At 45.0% G+C, this 13,502-nt stretch overlaps 1 protein-coding gene across 2 annotated transcripts in view; it reads left to right on the forward strand.

Moving 5' to 3' along the window:
• Nucleotides 1-13,502, forward strand: part of ADAMTSL3 (ADAMTS like 3) — a 2,432,792-nt gene that overhangs the window by 1,662,999 nt on the left and 756,291 nt on the right. For both annotated transcript variants that reach the window (XM_085644288.1, XM_085644289.1), the window contains exon 9: nt 8,301-8,458. In XM_085644288.1, coding sequence (XP_085500414.1) covers nt 8,301-8,458 — 158 coding nt within the window. The remainder of the gene's footprint in view (nt 1-8,300; nt 8,459-13,502) is intronic.

Consider the following 13,502-nt stretch of genomic DNA (forward strand, 5'->3'; position numbering starts at 1 on the left):
AAGATGTGGAGCCCGAGATGCAGATGATATACGTGTTTGCCAATTGTCCGGCACTGGAGGCAATTTGGAGGAAAGTTGGTAAGACAATATTTGACATTGTGAATGCAGAAGTAGAGGTAAGATCCACCTTAATTGTTTTTGGTGTACAGCCTGGATTCGGTTGGAAGGGTCTTTCCATGCCTCAAAAAGAGCCCATATTCTATTTAGTCCTCCTGCCAAGAAGGGAGATATGTAATAGGTGATGTCAGGCCTCAGCTCCAAAGTGGAGTGAGTGGTGGATTCTGTACCATAATTTAGGGACTTGGATCATAAGCTGAATCTGAATAAAAGGAAGGCTGGATGAGGGTTAATATCGAATTTATTGGACACTAACAGAATAGCATAAAGACCTATGATTAAAACTCTTGGTCAGTTCACGGAGTGAGGCGCCGGGGATTACTCGGTGTAAATATCCACTGAGAATAGACCCCTGATACAAGCACATGGGTCTGAGCAATCAGGAGGATGATTGCTTATAAGAGGTAATATGAGCACAAAAGAAACACAAAACATAGGTAGTTGCATGGAAATGCTCATGCACCACCCATGCAACACCCCCTTGGCACTAAGTAATGCAAAGAAGCGCTATGAGCAGCTTTGGGTCACTTTCAAGTGAGTTTCCAGTGCAAAATAAGCAAGGGGCATATTTATCATTGTTGTTCCATCGCCCTTGCACCACGCATGTAGGCACAAGGGTGACAAGAAAGTCAGATTTATCAAGCCATGCAAGGCCCACCTTGTGTGGCCCTGCATGACTTGATAAATCTAGAGTAGCACAGCGCAAATCGCTGCATTGCATTACTCTACCGCAGGGAGGTGTTCCATGGGTAGAACGTGGGTGTTCCCACGCATCCACCCGTGGATTTTGGTGCTTTGCCAGATTTTATAATAGTATTGGGTCAATGCCGAATGGACTAAACGACTGCATTGAGTACAGTTGCTTTTTTATAAACCCAGAGCACTGTTTCCTTTACATGCTAACGTTTGAAAGTCTACAGGTTACCATTTGCTGACAAACTTTGTTAAGTTTCTGATATTTCTTGACCTCCGTATAATTTGCTTTACTGTTGCTTATCACCTTACATTGTTACCTCCCCCAGATGAGTTTTACGGTATGGTCATCATTGTACTACTTTTAGATTGCATTGTACCATGCACAGCATCTCTTTTTTGGGATACTTTCCTCCCATCCGTTCATTGGTGGTTGTGAAAACAAAACTTCAGAGGTTCACAGCCAAGGGCTTATCACAGTAATATTTACACCAAGTTGGTTTTAATATGAAAGTTGCATCATTGACATTTTGTGCTGTACACTAGTTTGATTGCCTCCAGCGGTATATCGTTACTATTATGATTGTGCCAATGACTGCATTACGCAGTATATTTTCATCTGTAACCACAGCATTTTCCTGTTATGAATGACACCACTCTTATACGAAATCAACATTCGCATGCACACAGAGTATGCTGCTATTCACTAGTACAATTTTCACTTGCGTGTTCTAGTACTACTCCGGTGAGTACAACCATCCTCACGACATTTGACGTTGAACTGAGCATGAGAGAATACGGAGTATGTTCCTCATCGTGTAGACCATTTGCACCTATTAATAGTATGATTCTTTTTGGTTTTCTTTTTGGCTCTGTGTCACACCGTCTTCTGACCCCCATTTCCAACCAACACCAATCAATGATGCATGTTCGATCAAAGGTCAGCAATTTTCATTGACGCGATTTTTTAACACACACCCACTATGTCCATTATAGTTGTCAACAAGTTGGAAGAGCTGCATGTATAAGACATAACACCCTAGAACAACGCAGCATGTACCACTCAGTGAGGGGCACATTCTTTTGTAATCCGGTCGTTTGTTTCACTTAATTTCTAGTATATTATCTTGCGGAGTTACCATCCCCTGAAGAAGGGCTATCCAGCCTGAAATGCATTGATATCGGTAAATTTGAGGATAGAATTTGTGAATTGATCTACCCATCAATGTATTGACATGGAATGCTGCAATTTCATGAATGTGGAAAACCAAATTAAGGACCTGTTTGAAAAATTAACCAAGTGAAATTATACTGGTTTTGATCAAGAATACAAATCGGATTAACCCATTTCCCTAACGGGAACCAAGCAGTGCAACTAGGGACGCTTCCCAAGGGGGGAACGCCATCCTCAAGAATTCCTAGATTTACCATTACTGGTAGACCTGGGAATGCATCAAAAAGCTACATTCATGCAGAAAGGCGAAATCTGTTTAGTGCTGAATATGTTTATATTGACTGAACCATTGTATTAACCTGCTGTTCCTTTCTCTGGGTTCCTCTTCTCTGATTGAAAACAGTGTTCTTAGTAATATGTAAACTCTCATTAGGGTTAGCTCAGTAAATCAGTGAATAAATATTGGTTATATGTAATAGCATTATTAAGGGACAGTGAGACATTTCTGTGTAGTTTCTGCCTTTTATTGGGATGAACATACATACACAATGCTCTTGACTCTTCAGAACATCTCTCTTTAAAGGGATGAAGATGCATGTACTTGGGAGGTGATATGAGAGATTGGGCAGTGCCTGTGAGCTTTTCCACAAGGATATAATTAATAAAGTAAAAAGAAAATTCTTCTAAAGTTTCCACCCAATTGGGAAAGCTCTAGTCTGGAGCCAGCACATTGCATTCCCTGCTGATCGTTCATGCTGTGATGGGTTTTTGGAGGGGAGCTGATTATGCATGGCAGATTGATGTGTTTGCGAGTTCCCAACACAGGGCCCAGTGAGGCTCCTGGTGTGTTTGCTAGTGGGCCTTTCAAGCATTCCATTCTGGAACACAGACCTTCCCTTCTTACACTCCTCTTGGGCCAAGATGCAGGCCAGTGCTAGAAAGATAATGTCTGAAACCCTGATTTATCAGGTGTTCTCGTGCTCTTGGTTTATGCCAAAATCCTTGAGAAACACACGCCCTATTTTGAGTCAGGTATTTTATTTTAAAAAAGTACAAGTATAGGTTGAAATAGTTGGCAGTGAAGTATAATGCGTAGTGACAAAATGCCTTACAGTAAGTAATTTGGGACATTACATACCAGCATATTTGAAACCAAAAGCCAATTTAACAACACCACTGAAAACGTGTTTATCTCTCTTTAAGGTTCCTGCTGTAATAGACAAAAATTTCACACCCTCTCTCTGTACGATTTGCACGAGTCAGTTGAACACTGTGGAGCAGATTTATGTTCCCTGGCGCATCCCTGCAAATCAGCATGGATGCGCCAGGGCAGCTGCGTCACGAAAGTTTACGCTTGCGCCACAATAGATGTGCCGCATTTACAATGCAGCGCATCGTGGCGCAAGGATAAACAGATGCATGACGCATCTGATGGCGGAAGGTTGGCGCATTGCTGGAGATGCGTCGCAAGCGCGACGCAGCTCCAGCAAGGCTCGGGGGTGCCCTATCGTTACAATGCTGCGTCAATCCTTACGCCTGCTTCAAGCAGGCTCAGGGTTTTGACGCAGCATGGCCGGAAAAGTGACTGAGTGAAATCTTGTAGATTTCACTCAGCCACTTATCGGAGGCGTTCCTGCGCCGGAACGCCCCCCCCCTAACCCCCCCCCTGTGCAGGTACGCTCACATGTGGCGCAAGCTTTACAACGTGACGCATCTCCCTAGATGCGTCACGTTGTAAATGGGGCGCAACATGGCACAGGGTTTACGCCGCCGCTGCGTCACAAAAGTGACGCAACGGCGGCGTAAAAGTGGCGCAAGTCCGTTATAAATCTGCCCCTCAATAACTAATGTAGTTCATTACACTGTGCATTATTGCTTGTTTCTGAGATAGTCACTTCGGGCATATTTACAAGCCCCTTGCACTGCTGGTCTGGGTGTTCCCACGCAACACCTATGGCTTCTGCCACATTCCCAGATTTACAACGTTTCGTAAACCTGGGAATGCATCAGATTGCTACGGAGGCGTAAGGAGGCGCAACGAGGAGAAATGTTTTAATTTCTCCTTGCTTTTTCCTCTTTCTATGCGTGCTGCAGAATTCAGCATGCATAGAAAGAGGATATCACCTCTTGTGATTGTTTTTGTGCAGGAAGGTGCCCTTTCCTGGACAAAAACAATCACCCCTAAAAACCAGACACACTTGCACCATGGTGCAAGGGTGCCTGCATTGGCGCAGTGGAAGCCGATAATGCGCCAGCGCAGGGGAAGGCACAGGATGCGACATATTATTGCAAATTTGACGCATCCCTGTGCTTTGAAACTGACTCAGTGCGGCGCAGCCAAATGGCTTTGCGGTACAGCGCTGAGTCACTTTCTTGCAGAAAAGGCCCTTCGTTTTTGGACATTAGAACTTTATTGTGCTAAAGTTAGCTCGCCGGTCTTGCATAGTTTCAGTATTTAGAAATGGATACGATATGCTATTCTTTGTCGTTGTTTGTCATCTTACACCAGGATTTCTTGTGACAGCTGTAAGTATGATACCTTAAAGACACGCTTCAGTACGTCTGTTAGGAGATGCACTAGTAATCCTGATCACTGGGCACACATTAATTCCTAAGGTTCCACTGACATCTGATTTGTTAACAAAGTAGCAGTGACAACATGGCAGAACCTAATATGTGTACAGGTGATGGGTGTGAGATAATTGAACACATGAACTCGAACCTCCTCGATCAGACATTGAAATGTCGTAAATGGTGACCGTCTGTGTCTGATGTCTGGATTTACTTTCACCTCTCCTGCCAGATAAGGTGATACGTTTATTCTTCATTATTGAAGATCAATGTACCATCTCGGAGCAAGTTTACACCAAGAAAAATTCATAAAATGCATCTCTGCATACATATTGTAACGGTAACATTTTATATACTTCGTAACACAATTGTTTAAAAAAAAATCAGCACAATCAATAATATTTCACTTAAAAATCAAAAATCTCCAAATCGTAAACCACAACAGAAACATTTCACTTGGCATTTTCTGCATCTGTTTTAAAAAGGAGGCAACAAGCTTACTGCATCAGAAAGGTTAACTAATTTATATTTTTTTAAGCAATGGACCGAGAACCTGCCCGCCAGAGGACAAACATTGTGTGCCATCTCATAAAGGATTCGTACATCATACTTTAGATTTTCTTGCAAACGCACATTTTTTGCAGGTTTTAATTGCAGGCATCAGACTCTTAATCTGCCTCCCAAAATTGACTCCCACGCTTAAATTTTACATCGACAGTTGCATTTCTCCTTTAAATGAGGAAAAACATCCAATCACTTAGCAAAATCAAGAAAAGAAATACTGACTTTATCTCAATCAAAATGCCAAATTACTGTGGCTACTGCATATCCCTCAAAAGGGATTATAAAGTGGCTATAGATTAGAAAACTTTCTTTGTTTGAAGGCAGCCCGGCCCAGGCAAGCAGGCCAGTCATGCGTTTAGGCATTTCAAATATTTAGCGGACAATGTATTTTGTGCTCAAAAGTTTCTCAGAGAATATATGAATCTAAAATTGTGTGACTAGGTTATAATATTCTAAAATGAGTATTTTAACTATAATCTCACTGCTTGAAACTTTAAGCAGAAGGAAAGGGAAAAGGGTTATTTTAAGCAAGAGCTCTTGATTTCCATCGAACATCTTCTAAATATTTTTTCAGCTCCTTCGTGCAGAAAATAATGTAGAGAAAAAACAGTTCACTTTTCACAGTCCTGCATCTCTAACAATCAACCACAACAGGCATTCTGCAGTGTTTGTTTGATAACTTCACCGGGGGTTTGGGATCAATATTACATCAGTCACCAGTTGGCCCCTCTAATAATTAACATATTTGAATTACAGTAATTTTGGAGGTCAATTAACTTCTGCAGGGGGCTAATTGGTCTATTATTCATTATTACAAGGTCGTATCATAAAGAAGACATGGAATATGAGAGGGCCCTTTTTTGGCGAAAATGATTGAATATTTGGAAATTCAGCCAAATACAGCCCAAACTGACAATTAGAACATTGTTAATCAGAATACGGTTGAAAAGATGTTTCTTTTCACTATTTTCCTGGACCCAGTTGTCGATTTAAAGCTCCTCAGTAATTCCCAGTGGACCAATTCAAACACCGGCTACAGATCCACCACAAAATAATGATCCATAGTAGAATGACTTTCACGAAAGCCTCTTCCGTCATAGGAACTATGCCAATCTCAAGGGACCAGGCTGTTAAACACCTCGGCATCAATGTGGCAAATACTTTTGGGTATGGGGTGCACAAGAGATAGTAATTGATAGTTCAATGGAACAGCTGTATATTTTTTCGTGTAAAGGTTTATTTACATTTGTACATGCATATTACGTCCCTTATAAGTTACCCCATTGAACCCATCCCCGTACTCGCAGTTCAGTAATAACAATTCTGACATGATCACTCCAGCTGCATTTGCTGCAGTCATTGTGCTTTCTTCAACAGTTTTTTGCATTTGTCCCAATATTGCCAGTCGAGTGTTGAGCATCAAATTCAGTCTCCATATTTGAGACGTCTCTTCAAACACGTCCTCCTCAAATCCTTCCAGTATGGGACAAAACAAAAATGTACAATTTTAGCTGGATGACAAGTTTTAGTAAATAGTCAAGGAGCATTATAAATAAAGAAGATGTAATAGTATTGCATCAGACCAATAATATTTAGCACCCAAGGTCAGTGGATAATTCACCGCATGGAAATAAGATGATGTGATTGAGTACATCTAACACTATTTCCAAGAGAGAGTCATAGCCAAGAAAGGTCAATCTGTTCTGGCAATAGTAAGATGTCTTCTCATTTTAAATAGCGACCATAACATTATTGTGCCCATAATTTATCATTTTTGGGGCTTACATCCCTTGGCATAGTATTCTGTCTTCTTATAGCTTGTAACTCATAGTATCTTCATGTTGGAGTCCACCTAATTGAAGTTTAGTGGGTCTATGCAGATTTGAGCCCCATCCCTGCTCCGGCTTGAGACTCAAGCCACGCCATACTGTTGCAACTCAAGAGGCTGAAATACACAATGTAGGTTATACGTAAACTCGTATAGAAGGGCTGTGTCCTGTTTCATGCCTCCTACTCTGCTTTTCTCTTACATTGCCTTTCATTTTGTTCATTGTTTTGCATGGTTTCTTAAACTGTTTCCTTTCCCACCATTACTGTGTCTTTGAACTGTTGTCTTCTCTCCTTAGCATGGACCCCCTTCATACCGCTCCCCATCTGTCCCCGCTATCACCCTCCCTGGTATCCATAAATTCATGTTCCTGGTTATTATCCATATTTTCCCCTTCTCCTCTCCTAGTTTGCCTGACAACTGTTCCTCTTCCTGTCGTTCCTGCACATTGTCTTCCTTCCCACCCACTGCTCTTCCCATCTTCTGCACTCCACTTCCTCCCTAGCACCATTTCCTCTTCACCCCATTCTGTTTTCTTTGCCTTTCCACTGCACCTCTGAGAGTCCTCACGTTTGTTAGGTCTGGTGTTAACAAAGACCTGCTGATGTTACTAAAATGATGTAATGTAATCAGCTGTAGGAGCTTTCAGGCATCCCTTTTCATTCATTGATCTGTTGTTGGTATGCCATTCCCATTTAACTACGGCCCACTTCAGCCAGTGGCTAACTTCACTGTGAGTGCTGCTCTTCTGCTCTTTCACAAGGAGCACATCCACCCAAAGTAGTTGCCTTCACTACCAAGAACTGCTATGGCAAAGTGTGCATTGTGAGGCTAAAACATTTTTGTTGTGTTTGGCCATTGTTTACTTTCTATATTAGCAACAATCTGGCGGCTCCTCAAAAATAAAGCTGTAAAAAACCATGCAAAACGAAACAAGCATCCAAAAAGTCAAATGTGTGGCAGCCAGCACCAGACCGTTTGGTTTTGCCAGTGTTTGTTTGTATGAGAGTCCACACTGCAATAGAATTTTACAGGAACCAAGAGGCTGACGTTTGTGCCATTCAACATGTTTAGTTCCCATCAGATCTAAATAATGAATGATCATCACAGTTAGAGCATATAAAACACAGGGCATTTTTATTCACACTCTTAATAATTTCAGATTGGCCTATGGGATTATAAACATAATTCGACCATCTATAGGAAAATAACTGTTGTCTCTTGTAGAACAGAGGAAGTTATGCATCTCAATCTCAAGGGGGAAGCCGCTTTCTCTCCGTGACAAATATCAGGGTCATTCTTTGACTGCCACCTATTCTTTGCCTAATTGCCTTTTTGTTTATTTCATTTTAGTTATCGAATCGAAAACCTTGCAGGGTGAAAAAGGAGAGCACAGCTTCAACACTCCTGGAGTCTATGTTATCGAAAACACCACCCTGGAATTTCAGAAAAGCTCAGAACGAGAAACTATTAAGATCCCGGGACCCATAGGAGCAGATTTCATAATGAAGGTAGAATTGTTTTGATAAAGGTGTTACAAAATATCTGGACAAAGAAATTGAGGAATGTTGCTTAAATGAAGCTAAAAAAAAAAACAAGATTATTTTTCAAAGAAATTCATTTGCATACCCTCCTATTTTCATTGTTCTTCAGAGAGCTTTTTTATGTCTGGTTTTCGAGGCAGCTTTAAATGCCTCAGCAGACTATTGTTTTTCCCACAAAAGGTTTATACATAGAGCAATTTTGGCAGTAGACTTCGTCCATTGTTTTGTTACATTGTCATTTACATTTTGTTTCCATACACCACATACTAAAGCATGTGCCAGCGGATCAGGCCTGTGTGTATTGTTCACATCTGTCTAAAAGTATTTGCTTTCTCTTCACTGACAAAGCAAGTTCAAAGTGTACTTTTCATAACATTTATTTTTTATATTAACATTAATTACTAGTTATTTATTTTGCCTGTTCTTTCGGTGCTAGCTAAACCAAATGCTTGGTTAGGCAGTGATTTAAACGTGTCTCCTTCACAAGCAATAATAATATTAAACATAAGTGTAACAGTGAGAAACTGGGTTGTTTTTTTTTAAATTTTTTTTTTAAAGAAACCTTTATTTGACTTCAAAGAGTTACAGACATGGGCCTACAACCCCTTGGGCCGGCCACTAATTAGCATGAGACGTATCATTCCACCGTTATACAGATTGGTCAATCCGAGGATCACGTCAGTTCATCAGTACTCCCAGTGAAGGCAGAAGCAGTAGTTGAGTGACAATATTAAATACGGTTACAATTTTCGATTTAAAACTAATAAACATTACACACAAACAAGGCAATAGGCAGTGTGAATACCTGGACGCGCTCCCCGGGGTAGGAAATCAATGACCTGCGGCAGAGAAGGGAGGGGGGCCTGGGAACCGAGGAAAAATCAAACTGTAACCTACTCATAACCTAACGGATGAGGAATGGTCAGCCAGGGGGACAAAGGGACATCCGATACAATAGCCAGGGGAGGGGCACAGATGTCTCCGCGATAAGAATTCCACAGACCCCACACCCCAGTCCATTTCCTAGGCTTGCCTCTCGCTACATACGCCGTCTTTTCCCTAAACATGCACCAATCCATATTCTCCTTCCACACCGAGAACGTGGGCGACCTCTGGGAACCCCACAACTGTGCGATGTTTTGTTTAGCCACCATATTTCCCAAAGTCGCCCACTGCGTCTGCGCCACATTATAATCGTTGGGCTCCCACACATTCAGCAGGCATCTCCTAGCTTCTGGAAGCAGAGCAACATGAGTGACCTCTTCCATTACAGCATGCACCCGACGCCAAAAGCGAGCCACCTCAGGACATTCCCATATAACGTGACGGAAAGTACCCAGCGAACCACAGCCACGCTTACACATCCCATCCACGGAGAAACCCATGCGCATCAGGCGGGGACCAGTGACATACACTCTATGGAGTATCTCTAGTTGTACGAACCAAAGGCGGGCCGGAATTGCCACCTCCTTCGGGGAGGCTATTGCCGAGACCCAGTCCTCATCATCTAATTCCAAACTGTCAGCCACCCAGATCTCCCTCAAGTGGGTCAACAGGTCTGCCCGGTCGTTGATAAGTTTTTTATAGATCAAGGAGATTGTGCTGTCAGGCACGTAGCCATCGAGCACCCTGTCCTCCAGTGGGGAATTTTCCGTGATAGCAGTAGCATCAGGGAAAACCGAGCACAACGCATGACGGACCTGAGCATACCGGAAGTACTCCCTATCGCTCAGCTTATATTCCGCTTTCAGCATTTCAAACGTTTAAAACTCCCCTTTCACCCAGAGATCACTCACCTTACATATGCCAATCATATCCCATTGCTCATATCCTTTAGTTCTCCACAAACAGCCCAGCCCTTCTGAAGCGTACAGTGGGGTCGCTCGAGTCAGGCGGTCCTTCCAACCCATCACGGCATTAGCCGCATGCCACACACGTACCGCTATCTTGGTTGGGCCGGTCAACTGCACACCAGGTGACTTCGAATAGAGTGCTCTATTATAATCCCCCCCAGGCAATAGCATTTTATCCATCTCGAACGCCGGGTTCAGGGCCGTTCCGTACATCCCGTGGTTCACCGCCGCCAGTTGGGACGCCCAATAGTATCGCTTGAGATCGGGGAGTGCAATACCCCCATCATACCAAGGGAGTGTCAATTTTGCAAGAGCGATTCGCGATCGCCCGTCCCAAAACAACTGCCTCTGCAAGCTCTCCACCTCACGGAAGTAGCGGGCCGGTATGACATCGAGTGTATTTTGCAGTGCATATAGGAATCGTGGTAGCGACATCATTTTAAACAACGCCGCGTGTCCGAGCGGCGAAAGCGGGAGCCGTCGCCACCTCGAGACATCGGCCCTCAGTCGTTGGAGTGGGGGGAGTAAGTTCCACTCATAACGGGCCACCGGGTCTAAGGATATGAATATCCCCAGGTACTTAAACCCTGACTGCGAAATCTGGATAGGGCAGCCACGCGGGAGGAGAGGAGCATCCCCAGAGAGAACATAGACGCATGACTTGGCCCAGTTGATGACCAAACCGGAGTTACGACCAAATGAGGTCAGAACGTCGACTAGTACAATCAAAGACTGCCGAGGAGATGTGAGGTATAGGAGAATGTCGTCTGCATAAAGAGAGATGCGGTCCTCAAATTCAGGCGTCCACCTAATGCCGCGCAATGAGGGCTCCCATCGTAACCAGGCAGCCAGAGGCTCCAATGCAAGTGCGAAGAGGAGGGGCGACAATGGACAACCCTGCCGCGTGCCTCTTCCCAACTCGAAGGGCGCCGACGCTCTGCCATTCACCACTACCTGAGCCAACGGTTCCTCATACAGCAACTTCACCCAACCGATAAACCCGGGGCCAAAACCAAATTTCGCGAGCGCCGCCCAAAGATACGGCCACTCTAGGGTATCAAATGCCATTGTGGCATCCAAGGACGCCAAAACGGCCGGTTCACGTATGTACGCCGCTCTGGCGAGCACTCCATGAAGACGTCTCAGGTTCAGAGCCGTATTACGGTGGGGTATGAAACCGGACTGGTCCGGATGGATCAAGTCGCCAACGACCCTAACCAGACGATTAGCCAAAACCTTAGCCAGAATTTTAGGCTCAGCATTTAACAATGAGATGGGCCTGTAAGAAATACACCGATCCCGTGGCTTCCCCTCCTTGTGAATCACGACTATTGTAGCGAGACGCTGATCATGGGGAGGAAGCCCACGTCATGTGCCTCAAGGAACATGTCGCAGAGATGAGGCGCCATCTTGTCCGGGCGCAGCTTATACAGTTCAATGGGAAGGCCGTTGGGACACATGGCCTTGCCAAAAGCGACCGAGCGAATAGCCAAAGCAATCTCATCAGGCGACAACGTCGCATCCATCAGTACCCTGTCCGCCTCTGACAAAGACGGCAACGCAATATCTCTCAGCAACAGATGAGAGTCATCCTCAAGGCCATCCGAGACTGGAGAATACACCTCGCGGAAATAAGTCGCGAAACATCCAACAATTTCCACAGGGTCAGTCACACGCACGCCATCCGTTCTCTCAATAACCGGCACCACTCAACTCGCTCTCTCCTTCTTGTCCAACCATGCAATCAATTTTCCAGCCTTATCCCCCACATCGTATAAGCGCCCTTGTTGCTCCCTACTCATCACTTTGGCAGCATCAGTAACCAACGCTTTATAGTCAAGCTGCTTGAGACTGAGGACATGCAACTTATCATTCGTAACACCCAACTCCAGGTCCCCCTCCAACTTGGCTATTTCGTTTTCAAGGCGAACCACCTCTTCAGTCTTGCTTTTCTTGGAGTGGGAAATTAGAGAAAGTGCTTGCCCACGGATCACTGTTTTAAAGGCTTCCCACAACGAGACAGCAGATGACACTGACCCCACATTTTCATTGAAATAGCGCTCAAGGGACTTGACCAGGTCCGCTCGGATTTTAGGATTACGCAGGTACCGGGGATTAATCGGTGCTACCCTCCCCTCAGCCCCGGGGACGACCTCAATGTGCAACAGCAGTGGGAATGATCAGAAATACCCCGGGCCAGATGTCTTACTTCCCTAATCATCACAGCTTGGGCCGCCGGCATAAGGACATAGTCAAGTCTCGATAAACTGCCATGAGCCCCTGAGTGGAAAGTGTATTGCGCCTGCCCCGGGTGCATCAGTCTCCAGCAATCTATCAGCCCGAGGGTATTTATAAACCCACTCAGCCAGGCCTGTGCCCCCGGGAGGTCCCTGGGAGGGTGACGATCCGCCCTACCGGATACGACAGAATTAAAATCGCCCCCCATCACCAGAACCCCCCCCCCCCCCGGGAGCCCCAAGACCATTCGCCCCAAATCAGCGAAAGTTATGGCCTGCAACCCCGGTGGGACATTTACAGAAACAAGCGATATGGTTCTGCCCTCCCATCGGCCTACAAGTGCAGCATACCGCCCTCTAGCATCATGAATCATGTCGTCTACCTCCAACGGGAGAGAGGTTCTAATCAAGATGCCCACCCCCGCGAGCCAGAAGTGAAACCAGAATGAGCAACAAGACGGTACCCCCGCCTATTCATAGCATGGCAAGAATTCCCAATGAGATGCGTTTCCTGCAGAAAGACAATGTCTGGCGACAGCCGTGTCAAGAACTGCAGCACCACTCCACGTTTAATCCTATCCCCCAAGCCATTCACATTCCACGAAAGTACTCTCAATCCCCTACCCCCCATCCCAACCACGCGCACAACTCCCCCCCCAGAGTACGCGAACCCGACCACCAGTCGTATAGCGTTACGTTGCCTTGTAGAACATTCAAACAGTCCCCAACTCCCCCCTCCCCTCCAACATTCCCGTTACAACTCCCTGCACCCCTGCGTGAGCCCGTGTAGCCCCCCCAACTTGCAGTGTGCCTGTCGCCCTAGCATTAACTAAGCTACAAAAAGGGGAGACCCCAGAGGAGGAAAGAGCCTCACTGAGCACCCCACAACCCCGGGCATTTAAGGATAAGGCACTGAGTAAA

Source organism: Triturus cristatus, chromosome 3_1 (assembly GCF_964204655.1).
Source record: "Triturus cristatus chromosome 3_1, aTriCri1.1, whole genome shotgun sequence".
NCBI lineage: Eukaryota > Metazoa > Chordata > Amphibia > Caudata > Salamandridae > Triturus > Triturus cristatus.